This window comes from Armigeres subalbatus, chromosome 2 (genome assembly GCF_024139115.2).
Source record: "Armigeres subalbatus isolate Guangzhou_Male chromosome 2, GZ_Asu_2, whole genome shotgun sequence".
In the NCBI taxonomy this organism is placed as follows: domain Eukaryota; kingdom Metazoa; phylum Arthropoda; class Insecta; order Diptera; family Culicidae; genus Armigeres; species Armigeres subalbatus.
Genome location: NC_085140.1, coordinates 453498788 through 453514864, shown reverse-complemented (window position 1 = coordinate 453514864; position 16077 = coordinate 453498788). Strand labels below are relative to the sequence as shown.

At 43.3% G+C, this 16077-nt stretch overlaps 3 protein-coding genes across 5 annotated transcripts in view; all 3 read right to left on the bottom strand.

The window, feature by feature from the left end:
* LOC134213780 (zinc finger protein 271-like) overlaps nt 1–5832 on the bottom strand; it is a 33872-nt gene extending 28040 nt beyond the window's left edge. For 2 of the 3 annotated variants that reach the window (XM_062693104.1, XM_062693103.1), the window contains exons 1-2: nt 5559–5831; nt 1557–3233 (exon numbers count right to left, since the gene is read on the bottom strand). In XM_062693104.1, coding sequence (XP_062549088.1) covers nt 1557–3233; nt 5559–5681 — 1800 coding nt within the window. In that variant the 5' untranslated portion in view covers nt 5682–5831. Of the gene's footprint in view, nt 1–1556; nt 3234–5558 lie in introns of all 3 variants that reach the window. The other variant, XM_062693105.1, reaches the window with a different exon arrangement.
* A 973-nt stretch (nt 5833–6805) lies between these two features.
* On the bottom strand, nt 6806–7975 carry LOC134213779 (uncharacterized). Its single transcript, XM_062693102.1, has 3 exons — nt 7819–7975; nt 7596–7753; nt 6806–7529 (listed from the first exon to the last, which is right to left on the bottom strand). The coding sequence occupies exons 2-3, from the start codon at nt 7716–7718 to the stop codon at nt 6816–6818; spliced, it is 837 nt and encodes a 278-aa protein (XP_062549086.1). The 5' UTR covers nt 7719–7753; nt 7819–7975; the 3' UTR covers nt 6806–6815.
* A 40-nt stretch (nt 7976–8015) lies between these two features.
* The window catches only part of LOC134213778 (uncharacterized), a 29082-nt gene continuing 21020 nt past the window's right edge, over nt 8016–16077 (bottom strand). Inside the window, exon 5 of the mRNA XM_062693100.1 lies at nt 8016–8043. Within this exon, the coding sequence (XP_062549084.1) occupies nt 8031–8043 (13 nt within the window). The 3' untranslated portion in view covers nt 8016–8030. The remainder of the gene's footprint in view (nt 8044–16077) is intronic.

Sequence of the window (16077 nt, the reverse complement as noted above, 5' to 3'; positions counted from 1 at the left end):
GGAATAAGATGGGAGATTAAATGTCACCTTCTTGTAAAGCGTGCTTGCCCAGAATATTGCGAGGGAGTGAATGCCTCCTTCTTTTAAAGCACGCATCTACCCAGAAAACCCCAGATTAATCCACCTACAGTGAGATTTTGACCCTTCCTTAATTAAAAGGAAATATTTTCAGACTCCAGTATTTAAAACGAGATAAAACTACTCAACCTCCCACGGCGATTGAAAGTGTGAATGACAAATTAATTGCCTACCAAAAGGCGGATTCCATGGGTTGAGTGACAATAAAATGAATGATTCCGCACTGTACGTCAGGTTGCCTATCTATCAGGCGCTCGTCGGACTGAATAGCTATTGTAACATATGGTAACATGGTTGGTTAGAAACTATCGTAACGCTGGCTGCATGTATACTCGTAATTTCCAGAGACCTTGATATTAATTAATCCAGAACTAATTTAATCAGTCATTGATCTGAACGAAACGAAACAATAGCGTTCAATAATAACATATATTTTGCCTTATGGCTGCCTAATTTTGTAAAACTAATGATGTTTAATACCTTAAAAATGAGCGAGATTTATATGGTAGTGAATTTTGGAATTTGCACACATACGCACGCATTTGCCAGAACTAATGCGAAAGAGTAAATGACACCTTCTTTTAAAGCATCCGCTCCTCCGGAATAATGCTTCCTATATTAATTAATCCGCTAGATTGGCTTTTCTCGCCAATCTAGCGGATTAATTAATTGGTAAACTCGCGGTGATTAGCACAATCAATAATGCTTCCTTCTTTAAAACTACACGCTAACTTTCACCTACTCAGTGACTGAGTAAAATTGTATTGCTCTCTCTTTCTATCCCACGAAAATTTTACTCAATTTTCGTTAAAAGCAGGACAACTCAAAACTATGAGTAATCCTGCTTTTGACGGAAATTGAGTAAAATATCCGTGGGAAGAAAAGAGATGGCAATACAATTTTACTCAGTCACTGAGTAGGTGACAGTTAGAGTGTAATGCTTCCTTCTTTAAAAGCACGCAAATGCCCGGAATAAGGTGGGGGAGTAAATGACACCTTCTTTTAAAGCACGTACTCCACGCACTTGCCCGGAATAAGGTGGAAGAGTAAATAACTTCTTATAAAGCACGCATTTGGCCGGGATGAGACGAAAAAGTAAATGTTTCCTTCTTTTAAACAATGCGGTAGCCCGGAATGACGGGTGAGTGAATGATTCATACTTTAATTATTTTGAATGTTATTTTTGACTGATATCTTTCTATTTTCAACTTCATTATTGAAATGCAACCTAATAAAGTAATAAAGTGAACAAGAAAGTGAGAACACGTTTTTTTTTTATTTTTGACAATTTCGGGGTAATGGTCATTCGGGGTAATGATAATTCGGGGTAACGGGTTATTCGGGGAGATAGCCTTTCGGGGTACTGGCGTTCGGGGCAGCGTCATAGAATCGCGTCAAATATGCTGCTTCCACCGTACGCCATCAAACCATGAATTTTCTACAAGGTCCAAAAGAAATTGAAGAGATAATTGACTTACCTTGCATCTGTAAGACTCTCGAACTTCATATGTTGCGACATGTTTCCTCATTGCGGATGCCGCCACTGTTGTCTGACAATAATCACATTTGGCCTTCCCCTTCGGTACTGGATCAAATAACTTTGGATGCTTTTCCTCACGATGCAAGATGATATCCTCTTCCGTGTCGAACTTTTCTTTGCAACCACAGCATGTTACGAAGTCGTCCATTTCTGTCTCTATTTGATCTTCCAAACTCGTCGGGAAATGATGCATCGCTACATGGCTTATGTAAGTCGTTTTGTTCCATATAAATAGATTGCACGGCCGACAGAAATAGTGCTTGCCGTGCCTTCGGATGTTGTTGTGGATGTTCAAACTGATTTTGCTACCGAAGCCTCTTCCGCAAACGTCACATTGGAATGGGAAGGATTTCTGAATGGTATGGGTTTGTAAATGTACTAGCTTCTCTTCTAGGCTGTCGAATAGTTTGTAACATCGGCAGCACATTTCGGACTTCAGCTTCAGGACGTCGATACAGTCATCCATACTGCCGATTATATCGAAATGTTTCAAATCAGGATTATTTTCAGCATTGTTGCTCTGTAATTGATGTGGATTTTCGTTACAGTGGGTCTCCATTAACTCTAGATCCGTGTTAGTAAACGTACAGCCGTTAGTTTGACACTGATAGGATACGGTATGGATTCTGCGATGCTGATGTTGCAAGAGTTTAGATTTGTCATCAAAATGTTCATGACAATATTGGCAACTGTTTTCCGGTAGTTCCGCATTGTTTGTAGATTTGTGTTTTACGGTACGATGAATCTGTAGATTTCTCTCGAAAGAAAAGCATTTATCACAACGACAGCATTTGTGACTAATTTTGTCCACTTTCTTATATCTCCGGTCATTATGAAGCTCTTCAATTGCAGTTTCTGATAATGGTTCTTCGTAAAGAATTTCCTCCATTTCAACGAGTTCTTCCATTAGTTGATCATTTTGAACCATAGGGGGTTCAGAACTTTTTTCGTCCATAATTAATTCATTCTGTTTCGTCTCTTTGGCCTGCACTAATTCTGCAGAAGTTTCAATTTCTGATGTATCCGTCGTTTGCTCGTTGAAAACATTTCTAAACATCAGCCGACAACCTTCGCACTTCTCACCTACTTGCTCCAGTGCCACTCTAAGCAAACAAACGGAACAATAAAACATATCTCCATCGTTACGTTCTTGAATTACTTCTGCAAATAAATCCACCACGAGTTGGTTCAAATTTTTGCTGTCCACTTCCATCTTTTCCCACGGATGGGATAACTTCTGAAGCCAGTTTGTATCCGATTTCAGACACTGTTCCTTGAACCTATAGGAACGATCCATTTTTTCCAAACAGCATTCGCATGCTAACCAGAAATGTTGACCCCGTTGATCCTTGACTGTCTTCAGGGCACAACTCAGGTACTGTATCATGTCAGTGATGGTTTTATTCCACTTTTCATTGAATGAAACATTTGCTTGCATTGCTTTTTTGTCGAGTAACCCACCGCATGTAAGACAGCGGTTGTCAAGCTTCGATTTTGGCTGTACCAATTCCTTCCTCAAAGTATTCCGACACTGGATCGATAAACGATAGGATTGTTCCAACTGTTCGAGACATGCTTTGCAAATATACTTTGGCAGGCGATCACATCGTTCCACCTGAAACATAAATCGTAAAAAACAATTGAATAAATGAAACGATCAATATACAGTTAAACCTCCATAAGTCAATGTTCTATGACTCGATATCGACTCATAGAAGCAATTTTTTCTCTTCTTCTTCTTCAATAGCTCTAAATTCCAACTGGAACTTGGCCTGCTTTTCAACTTCTCTCAGTATTTCCTCAGTTATTAATTGAAAGCTTTTCTATGCCCGCCATTGTATCATAATGTATCTTGTGTGGCAAGTAAACTGCCGTTATACGCATAACTGTCTCATGTACATAGGAAATCCCAGCAAACATGGGACAAATATGCGTATGACGGCAGTAAAATGGATACAACAATGCCCAGGGACTCAAGAATGTTTCCCACCCGAAAACATCCTGGATCAGACCGAGAATCGAACTCGCCATCTCCGAATTGGCAATCCTACGCCTTTGCACGAATTTGAACATTGTCAAAGCCATAGCAATCCTTCTAGAAGGATTGGACCAATTCACACTCCGTTGCTTGAAATGCAATCGTGAGGCTATGTTCGTTTAATGGTCAAGGTTGCTAGAGAGGATCATCCTCAACAGGCTGACCCCGTACTCAGAGGGTACGAACGGCCTGTCAAGCAATCAGTTCGGTTTTCGCAAGGGTAAGCCCACGTTGGACGCTATTAACTCGGTGGTAAAGACCGCCGAGATAGCGATCCAACAGAAACGGCGAGGTATTCGATACTGTGCGTTAGTGACACTTGATGTGAAGTGAAGAACGCATTCAACAGTGCAAGCTGGGATTCCATCGCGCTCTCGTGACTTCTCTTCTAAAGGTAGGTGGACCCACCAGCTGATACCTAACATATCGAGATGGGTGGGGAGACCCCATGGGGATGTTCACTTCCATCTGACACAATTCCTGTCAGGCCATGGCTGCTTCCTGCAGTACCTCAACATGTTTGGGCACGCGGAGAGCCCCGTCTGCCCTGACTGCCCAGGTGTTGATGAAACTGCAGAGCACATACTATTCGTATGTCCTCGTTTCGTCGTCGAAAAAAGAGGTAGACGTTTGCAGTCGGGACACAATCCCGGATAACCTTATCCAAAGGAAATTATTTTGAGCTCGAGTCAAGTACGAGACACTGAAGACGGCCTTACTTTTGAGGTCGAAATACGTATCTGTCAAGATACAATTAAGTGGTGGAATTCAATGGGATTGTATAAACTCGTCTTATGACAGGTGCTTATCCAAAGGATGTGCCAAGCGGTGGAGAAGTGGGACGCAGCAGTATCGGAGCGGGTGGCAACCGCAGTCGCCATCACGAGGCATGGCAGAAGAGTGAGCGCATAGGTGTTTGTATGGACTGCACATGCCGAGGTAGGAGGGTCGTAGCGTAGAACTGTTGGACACCTCGAGGCATGGCAGAGGAGAGTAGAGTGAGCACCCAAGTCAGCTTCGCATGGCATGTCAGAAGTGAGAACCTAAGTAAGTTCCTCATGGTGTGTCAGGAGGAGTTGCAGGGTGTGCTAGAGTGAGCACCCAAATAAGTCTCAGATTGGTCTGCTAGAGCGTGAATCAGGTGGTAGGGTGAGCATCCAAGTTAGTCTCACATGGTGCGTAAAGGGTGGGCACCCAAGTTAGACTCACAGGAAACAAAAAAATGTCGAATTCCACGGGACACCCCCCATGATTGTGTCTTTGGGTAAGTAAATCAATCTCTCAAAACTTCAGCTCAATCGCTTGTTGCATAAGCTGGCGCATTTAACTTGAAGTTTGTATGGGGATTTCCGCCAACATATATAGGAAAATGCACCTTCGTCACTCATTCGATCTGGAAATTAGTTCTGATTGCTCGATTGAGCTCATAATTGCAAAAAGGGCAGTTGGTATGTTATAGAACAATTTCACAGAAGATTGTATGATAATTAAATGAACTTTTATATAGTTTCCAGTTCGATTTTAGAGTGAAAATTTAAAGATAAAGATAGTCGCTTTGGTTCCTTTTGTTCTGCCTTCCGAAATATGTTGGGTACCAAACTGTCATATCGTATGTATTTTTCCTTCATTGACATTTAGCACCCTATCCTCGCCAGCAAAAGATGTTCCGACAATATTTATCTTGTAAACAGCTTGTATCTTTAAATATCTTTTCTTTCGGTACAGATAGGATAGGGAAACGTTTCCCGATGAAAACAAACTCTATCTTCGCCGTGCGCTTGAAAGAGAAAGATGATTAAACGTCAGCAACCCTTATACAAATTAGTTGTACAAGAAAGGCAAAAAGTTGCTTTAGGCTCATGACCCACCCTAATTAGGTATGCATGTTGATTTTTGACTTACCTCTAAACCGGTGAAAATGGACACCATGAGGGGTAGGCGGTTCTGCTTCGAAGGAGCTGCTGCGTTGAAAAGTGGAATCAATGATTCCTGCTGCTGTTCACACAGACGACAGCTCCGCTTCATTTTTATTACAATTTTTGGACGATAAAGTTTTTAATCAACAGCACCAGAACAGCACTTCCTGCGACATCGTCGACAGTCGAAACTCGAAACTTCAAAGCGCGTTTGATTTTGTTTGTTATGTTTTGTCGTTGTGAGAGGGGTGTCCGAAATTTATGTCAAGCGCGTACACACTGAAATAAAAAAAAACGTAAATGTACAGCAGGTAAGTAGGGTAAGTAACTAAAATAGGTCTTTTTATCAATTATTTATCTTTTCGCGTCAAAATTTTCTTCAATTTTATTGGCTTTGAAGGCACCACGAAAAAAAAATGGGGCTGTGTGATTATTTTTTATTTCACCCAGCAAGACACAGACAGGACGTCAATTTGGAAATATGTTGGAGTGAATTGACAGCGACCTCCTTGGAGACCTAATGGAACGTACACACGGTCAAGCAGTTTGACCAACATTGACTCCACCTCTCGTTTATTCAAACATCCATCAAGTTTTAACAACAGCGGCACGAACAATCAATTTATTCGACCAACAATATCACACACGAACGACCGAAGCGCCAACTTGAGCACCAACCATCAAAAAATATATGGGGGTTTGTGCAACCTTACTACAAATGCTCGAACATGTTCGGCGAACCTTGACTCCACCCCCGACAACTCAAACCAAAATCAAACCGTTTTATTTTTTTCCAACCGAGCCGCCAACTGTCAAATGGTTGTTCGAACAGCTTCATACACGTTCAAAACAAAGCAGCAACCGAAGCGTTTTCTTGGGGGCGGAGTCAATGTTCGTCTTACTGCTTGACTGGTGTGTACGTTGCATAATGGTTATACTGCGACCCTTCCATAGAACACAGATAAGGTTACTGCTCCTGGACTTCATTTCATAGCTTCGATATTCATCCCATGGAACACAACGCAATGAAAGGGAATTTGATTTGTTTCTTATTTTTGTGTTGTACTGGTGCCGTATTTCTTTATTTTGCTATGAGATGAATATATGTTCAGTGAGATGAAAACGGGACAGTTCCCCTATGTGGTGATTTGAAGACACTATCATAATCGTATAATCACTTTATAGGCTTATACATTTCAGACCCACAAATAGTAATGAATAAGGAAGCATGAATTCGTTACAATTAACCGGTCAGTTGATTTATTCTTTCTTCGAGAGGAAAAGTACTAAGTTCATGTGGCTGGTTTGTGGTTTGTCCTTGTAAATCCAGTTGCGGGGGTTGGTGCTGAAGTTGAGACTGCTCTTGTTGTGTCATTTCTACCTGTCGGTATCGTGCCCGTTTCATCGCCTGTCGAACTCTATCCCGTTCCCGTTGGGCTTGTATTTGCTCCTCAGTACGCAAGGCTCTCCTCTGAGCCTGCTTAATGCGAGCCCTCTCACGTTCCTTTTTTCGCTGATCTGGTGTCATGTTTGCACGTCTTTTTGCCGTTGATACTCGCTGGCGTTCCCGGTGCCTACGTGCCTCCGACAACCAGTCTTTGCTGTCTGGTGAGGCGTTTGTGCCACTGTGGCCTGCAGCGGCGGCAAAGGCGGTAAACTCAGAGAAGGAACTCGTCGAAGCATATTCCAAAGGTTTGGGATCTTCTCTTTCCAGTTCTAACTTTATGGCCGATGAGCTGGTTTGGAAGGATTTAGTAGACTCGAGAGAATTAGCCGAGTGGCTTTGCAGCATATTGATGCCGAACTCAAACTTGCTATCCAGTTTAATGGCCATTGGAATAGTTTCAGTGAACATTCTTTCTGATTCCCGGCATAGTTTGAGAAATGCGAATGCTTCATCCAATCGTATCAAACAAGATTCGCATAGATACTGTGGTAGTCGAGGATCTTTGGTAAGCTGAAGCAGTAAATTGGTTCAATAATCAAACATGCACATTAGAAAAACAAAATATCAAGAGCTTACTAATATTTGTGTACATTCATAAATCATTTCGTTGATTCGCCTCGAGTGCCTTTCAGAATTACTACTCAGCAGAATTGGTTGGGTGAATATTTGCATCCGACATACGCGGCAAAATATCGTCATGTTTCTCGAATTGATTGATTCTGAGTGAAAATAGCCTGTAGGTATTATTAGGATTACTAATGTGATCATCTTAAGCTGATTTATTGTATAATTTTGTTACCTTCTGTAGTAGCGCCCGCTTGGTTTTGTAGAAGCAATATTGTAATTAGAAATAATTAATCAATTTTATCACTACTTTTCATACATCTGCCCAGTTTGGTCGTCTTATCAGCCGTCATTGTAGCATAATGTTTTGTTTACCTTTTTTATGCTCACATGCGGTTCACGCCAAGGTCCACGTTTGGTTCACGGATGAATAATTCATTTACACTTTTATTCGAAGCAACTAAAATTTAAAAAAAAGTGCTTGTTGTTGACACAAATAAATATTGGGTAAAAATACCCAAAAATATAAAATACCCAAAATACCTTGTGAAAAATATTGAATCACAGTGGCATAAACAGACGTGAGGATTAGACTGGCCCAGCTTAGTATGATGGGGAGAAAACAATGTTGTCGAATTCCACGGGGCAGTTGACTTTTATTTAGGTTTCGGTTGGGTTGTGTACTTTTTCATCGCGGCACGGCAAATGGAGGAACTTCGACGGAAGTTGGATTCCTGCAATGGCCCTGATCGGAGTTGGCTAGGCCGGCGGTGTGGAGCTGAAGGTCACAAGGCTCGAACCTGCCAGGCCGCACCGAGGTGTTTGATCTGTGGTCCTGGCACAACAAACACCCATCCGGTGGGCAGGCCTGCCCGGCCTCCAGATGGGCTTGGTCATGCAAGTAGCTCAGCTAAATCTCAACCACTGCGTGGCAGCGCAAGCGCTGCTACAACAGTCAGTGCACGAGAATAAGACTGATGTTGCCTTGCTGTCCGACCCGTACCGCATCCCTGCTAAACATAGCAGTTGGGTTGCGGATAAGTCCGGAATACCGTGGACCCCCGATAATTTGAACGGTACCTCATTCAAATTAACGGGCTTCATAGTGCTGGGTAAGATGCGCCAACGCGTGATTGTGTGGCAGCCAATCAACGCAAGGATGTGCAAGCTGAGGATTAAAGGCCGTTTCTTCAACTATAGCATCATCAACGTGCACTGCCCACACGAAGGGAGACCCGACGACGAGAAAGAAGCGTTCTACGCACAGCTGGAGCAGACATACGATGGATACCCACTGCGGGACGTCAAAATCGTCATCGGCGACATGAACGCGTAGGTAGGAAGGGAGGAAATGTATAGACCGGTCATCGGACCGGATAGTCTGCACACCGTATCGAATGACAACAGCCAACGATGCATAAACTTCGCAGCCTCCCGCGGAATGGTAGTCCGAAGCACCTTCTTTCCCCGCAAAAATATCCACAAGGCCACATGGAGATCACCTAACCAAGAAACGGAAAACCAAATCGACCACGTTCTAATCGACGGTAAATTCTTCTCCGACATCACGAACGTCCGCACTTACCGCAGTGCGAATATTGAATCCGACCACTACCTCGTTGCAGTATGCCTGCGCTCAAAACTCTCGATGGTGTACAACACGCGTCGAAGTCAAAGGCCGCGGCTTAATATTGGGCGGCTACAAGACGATAGACTAGCCTAAGAATACGCCTACATCAGACTGAAGAGGGAAGCTAAGCGGATCGGACTAGTCATCAACACGTCGAAGACGAAGTACATGATAGGAAGAGGTTCAAGAGAAGACAATGTGAGCCACCCACCGCGAGTTTGCATCGGTGGTGACGAAATCGAGGTGGTAGAAGAATTTGTGTACTTGGGCTCACTGGTGACTGCCGAAAATGATACCAGCAGAGAAATTCGGAGACGTATAGTGGCTGGAAATCGTACATACTTTGGACTCCGCAAGACGTTCCGATCGAATAGAGTTCGCCGCCGTACCAAACTGACAATCTACAAAACGCTCATTAGACCGGTAGTCCTCTACGGACACGAGACCTGGACGATGCTCGTGGAGGACCAACGCGCACTTGGAGTTTTCGAAAGGAAAGTGCTGCGTACCATCTATGGTGGGGTGCAGATGGCGGACGGTACGTGGAGGAGGCGAATGAACCACGAATTGCGAAAATCGGACGACTGCGGTGGGCCGGGCACGTAGCCAGAATGACGGACAGTAACCCGGTGAAAATGGTTCTCGACAACGATCCGACGGGCACAAGAAGGCGAGGTGCGCAGCGGGCAAGGTGGATCGATCAGGTGGAAGATGACTTGCGGACCCTCCGTAGACTGCGTGGTTGGCGACGTGTAGCCATGGACCGAGCCGAATGGAGAAGACTCTTATATACCGCACAGGCCACTTCGGCCTTAGTCTGAATAAATCAAATCACAGTTGCGTCTCTTCACGGTCTCGATCTTCCTGCTGGCGCTTTTTCCTCCGGAAAATCGAGTTTTGTCTGTTCCGCGCCTGTTTATATCGTGCCTCGTTCGCCCTCGTGTGGTGTTGCAGCAATCTCGCCCATGCTGCATTCTTCTCTTCCACTAACTGCTCACATTCGCCGTCATACCAGTCGTTTCTCTGATCCGGGGGCACCGTGCCAAGTGCAGCGGTTGCGGTGCTACCAATGGCGGATCGAATATCTCTCCAGCCATCTTCAAGAGATGCTGCGCCTAGCTGCTCTTCCGTTGGAAGTGCCACTTCCAGCTGCTGCGCGTATTCTTGGGCTAGTCTACCGTCTTGTAGCCGCCCAATGTTAAGCCGCGGCGTCCGACTTCGACGCGTGTTGTACACCGTCGAGAGTTTTGAGCGCAGGCATACTGCAACGAGGTAGTGGTCGGATTCAATATTCGCACTGCGGTAAGTGCGGACGTTCGTGATGTCGGAGAAGAATTTACCGTCGATTAGAACGTGGTCGATTTGGTTTTCCGTTTCTTGGTTAGGTGATCTCCATGTGGCCTTTGCGGGGAAAGAAGGTGCTTCGGACTACCATTCCGCGGGAGGCTGCGAAGTTTATGCATAGTTGGCCGTTGTCATTCGATACGGTGTGCAGACTATCCGGTCCGATGACCGGTCTATACATTTCCTCCCTTCCTACCTGTGCGTTCATGTCACCGATGACGATTTTAACGTCCCGCAGTGGGCATCCATCGTATATCTGCTCCAGCTGTGCGTAGAACGCTTCTTTCTCGTCGTCGGGTCTCCCTTCGTGTGGGCAGTGCACGTTGATGATGCTATAGTTGAAGAAACGGCCTTTAATCCTCAGCTTGCACATCCTTGCGTTGATTGGCTGCCACCCAATCACGCGTTGGCGCATCTTACCCAGCACTATGAAGCCGGTTCCCAGCTCGTTGGTGGTGCCACAGCTTTGGTAGAAGGTAGCCGCTCGATGCCCGCTTTTCCACACTTTCTGTCGAAGTTGCGGGGATGTAATTCATCGTAGATCATCCTGTCGCAACCTGCGAAACCTAGCGACTTGCAATTCCATGTTCCAAGCTTCCAATCGTGATCCTGTATTCGTCGCCTAGGTCTTTGCCGATTATATCGAGTCGCATTATCTCTTATATTGTTCGTAATGATTGGTTTTCTAGGCGGCTTATTGGGCCTGCGCAAACCTCCTGTCTCGTCGGAGGGCCGTCGTGTCAGGGCTGTTTAGCGTCCCACCTAACACCAGGACTTGGGCTTGTGCGCTTTGAGCGGCACACGGTCGCTTTGGTGGAGCCTACTTGCGGATACATGCAGTTTTTTATAGAGGTTTAACAGGGCCCACTGTCAAACCCCACCACATCCTAGGCAAGCCCCACAATTCGCAGATGGCCTGGGGAGGGATCGTCAAGCCCTTGGACATAGTCCCTGCTGCCCGACGGAGCAACTGTACCGCGCTAATAACACACGAAAGTTCTATGAGAAGTTGAACCGTTCACGTAAGGGCCACGTGCCACAGCCTGATATGTGTAAGGACATAAACGGGAACCTTCTTAAGAACGAGCGAGGTGATCCAAAGGTGGCGGCAGCACTACGAAGAGCACCTGAATGGCGATGTGGCAGACGAAGATGGCGGTATGGTGATGGACCTGGGGGAACGCGCGCAGGACATAATTCTACCGGCTCCGGATCTCCAAGAAATCCAGGAGGAGATTGGCCGGCTGAAGAACAACAAAGCCCCTGGGGTTGACCAACTACCAGGAGAGCTATTTAAACACGGTGGTGAGGCACTGGCTAGAGCGCTGCACTGGGTCATTACCAAGATTTGGGAGGAGGAAGTTTTGCCGCAGGAGTGGATGGAAGGTGTCGTGTGTCCCATCTACAAAAAGGGCGATAAGCTGGATTGTAGCAACAACCGCGCAATCACATTGCTGAACGCCGCCTACAAGGTACTCTCCAAAATGTTATGCCGTCGACTAGCACCAATTGCGAGGGAGTTCGTGGGGCAGTACCAGGCGGGTTTAATGGGCGAACGCTCCACCACGGACCAGGTGTTCGCCATTCGCCAAGTACTGCAGAAGTGCCGCGAATACAACGTGCCCACACATCATCTATTCATCGACTTCAAAGCCGCTTATGATACAATCGATCGGGACCAGCTATGGCAGCTAATGCACGAAAACGGATTTCCGGATAAACTGACACAGTTGATCAAAGCGACGATGGATCGGGTGATGTGCGTAGTTCGAGTTTCAGGGGCATTCTCGAGTCCCTTCGAAACCCGCAGAGGGTTACGGCAAGGTGATGGTCTTTCGTGTCTGCTGTTCAACATCGCTTTGTAAGGGGTAATACGAAGAGCAAGGATTAACACGAGTGGTACAATTTTTAATAAGTCCGTCCAGCTATTTGGCTTCGCCGACGACATAGATATTATCATTGGCGTAACTACAGGAGGGCTAGGGGGGCTATAGCCCCACCTAGGATCTGGCTAGCCCCCCCTAGAAAATTTGTTACTTTGTATAAGTATTGCACATATCTAGTCCACTGATTATATACGGGGGTAAATGCAGAGAAAGGATTGTCTTCATTATCCAATCCCTCTCTTCGAAACACTACAGCAAGTTGAATCTATTCGCTCAAGTTTTTGAACTTCGAGCAATTGTTATAAGGCTTGCTCACGACAAAATCTGGACCCCTCAAAACACGTTATAACTTATATATATAACCAAAGTTATAATCAAAGGAAATACCTCATCAACAAGTGAATTAAAAAATATATTATTTCTCGGGTTTTGTGAGTAATTGTTATCTAAATTGAGCGTATGATCTCAACCTTCCTAACTAATACCAATCCTAAAAGCTGCAGCGCATTTTAATTATCACTGTAGGCTTCTTGAGAAAGGTTCGGTAAAACTCTTAGATTTCAAGTAGAGGTAACTAAAAGTTGAATAAGAAAGAACTTTGTATTTTTTCGGATGGATTTTAAAAACTCTGCATACTATTTAATTCTCTAAACTCCTATTGTCGCTGCAGCAATGAAACCAGTGAAAATGTCACAGTAGGCGTGAAACAGACCTGTTAAATGTTCCTATGTGCTAACAAATGCTCCTATAGGGGAAGGTGGGTAGACTTGATCCCCGGGGAGACTTGATCACCCCCTGTTTTATCGAAAACTGAAGTAGTTTTGTTCTAGCGTATTTTTTAGTATAGATCCTCTAGGCAAATGACCTTTATGTGGTGAGTTATTTTTTGAATTGACAGCCTTATTAATTCTGCAGGGCGGTTTGTATGTTTTGACCTTCCTAAAGATTTTTTTATTGGCCACGCAAATATTGAACAACTTTTCATAACAATGATCAAATGCTTTCGTTTTTTCACAGCAACAAGCCATAAATACGCTTATTGATCTGTACTGATGAAAATGTCAACATTCCATCAAAGTTTTAGGATATTTGGATTGGAAGTTATTGCCTCAATATGGGGACACTTGATCCCCCGTTAGTCACACATACAAAAATTTGGCGAAAAAATTCAAAAAAATTAAAAAACCTCTCTTAGGCTTCTATTTTTTTGTAGATTTGACGGATTTGATGAAGGGTTGGCTGGAAAAAATATTTGTTGCGTAGATCTCATAAAAAGGGGATCAAGTCTCCCCAAATTTCAAAATTGCATGTGCTGTCGAAATCAATAACAAAAATCGTTCAAGTATACGCACAGCAATTCGATAATTCCGCGTATTTTGGAGGGAGAATATTTAAAAAATCTGAGGGCACCTGTCTAATTTTATCAAAGCAAGTTCTTGGAGAGGGATCAATTTCCCCCAAATATTTTCAAAGTCGATTTTTTACAGCACTCCAAAAAATCGATTATGTATCAATAACAACAATAATTTAAGGACTGTCATACATCAGTGAAGTTAAATACTATATTTCTTATAGAGTCTGTGTGGAAATCGCGTATGTTTATTAATTTTTGGTTGTGATATATCGGAAATCAGAAAAGGGGATCAAGTCTACCCAGTCTCCCCTAAGTTAATTTGTTGCAATTTTTTTTAACTAAATTGAAAATTAACGATCAATAACTTGTATTGGGATGTAAAACTGATTTTTTTTAAATCATCCTAGAAGTTATTCTAACAGAAAAGAAAGGTTAGTTTGTTGTGGTCAGATCGCCGTTTGAAAGCTCGTAGAAATTGTCAGGCCACTGAATTGAAAGCTGGCGAAAAGAGTTTAACTAACTAATATTTAATTTATAATGAACTCTAGGTTCGAAGCAAATAAAAAATCCTTTGAAAATCAGGATCGTGCTTCATATTCTATTTACGGCGAGCGCAACACCTATGGTTTTCTGAACCTATAAAAGATTCTAGGAATACTACGAGATTTCTAGATTTTTGAAACAGGGCTGAGCGTCGATGAACATCATTTGAAATATTTAAGTCGTCGTCTTGTAGACCAACAATATACATCAGTTGAATCGAGCAAAAATGGTAAACTCAGGGCTGGTAGCGACCGATGCCGCTCAAAATAGTGACTTTAGTGACCAAAGCTGACGAAAAAAGGTACCAAATAGTAACTTTCAGTTGCAGAAAAATTGACCAAATAGTGACTTTCAGTTTCTGTCAGTTTCAGTTTCTTGGCGAAAATCTGCTTGAATGAGCATTCTCTTCTCGTGAGAATGAGTGAAAATTACGATGACTTGATTAGCTGAACACCGACTTAAGGAAGATGCAGAGATCTCTACGAATTGTCATAGGTACCACGGAAGTTTTTGGAATTTTTAGTGCGAAAGGAACAACTAAATGGAAGTGCGGATCGTTTTGGTAAAAAAAAGGAACAAAAATTATGAAGATTCGTGTACAATGAGCCTAGAATTGAACGCTCGACCTCCTGCTTATAATGCAGGAACATGCTCTCTGAACTTTTAAATACTTTTCCTCCTAAATATGCAGATTCTCCGACTTGCTGAGCGTAAGCATGAACTATTTTTGCTGTGGAATTCGGCAGCGCACACACTCTTCAAAATTGGGGAGACTTGATCTCCTTTCTATGATATCTACTCAAAAAATATTTTGAAGTCTCCTCATATTAAGGCAACAACTTTAAATCCAAATATCCTGAAATTGTGGTGGAATGTTGACATTTTTATCAGTGAAGATCATTTAGGATATGTATGGCTTTGTGCTGTGAAAAAAAATATTGGGAAAATTTGCGTGGCCACCAGTGGCGTCGCGTAACCTCACTTTTTACCTGTGCACTGACCCAAAAAGTGAAAATTTTGATATTGTTATAGCCCAATTGGGAAAGAAAATTATCAGAGTGGTTTAAACCAATCAAAATCTAGTTATTCTAGGCATTTCCGCACACCAATTCCTTAAATTTAAACTTAGTGCACAGGTAGATTGAGGTTAGGAAAACGCCACTGGTGGCCACTAAAAAACATGTTTAGGAGAGACAAAACACAGTAAATAATAGAGTAAATAAGGTTGTCAAATAACTCGCCACATAACGATCATTTGTCTAGAGGATCTATTATAAAAATACGCTACAACAATTCTACTTTAGTTCTCGGTAAAACAGGGGAGAATCAAGTCTCCCACCCGAGCAGCACACATGTTACACAAAAGTTTCTGTGACCCATATGCAACCAAATTTATTAACGTTTCGCCGCAACCAAATAGGTTTGAATTGTACTGCTATGGCAAGGGGTCAAGTCTCCCAAGGAATCAAGAATCGCCACCTTCCCCTACTGTATAAAGTTTGAGTTTAAAAAAAAAAAATCGGCGGGTATACCAATTTATAAATTGTGACGTAAAACACCTACAATTAGCTACTGGTGAAATGCCAATAGAAGCAGCGAGTTAAATAGCATTTCCACCATGAACAAAGCATCATCCGACGGATACATAGAGCTTTTATTTAAAAAAAAATCGTAGTCAATAGTTTCAAAATAGTTGAAAATAGTGACTTTTTGCGAGAAAAAGTGACTTTAGTGACT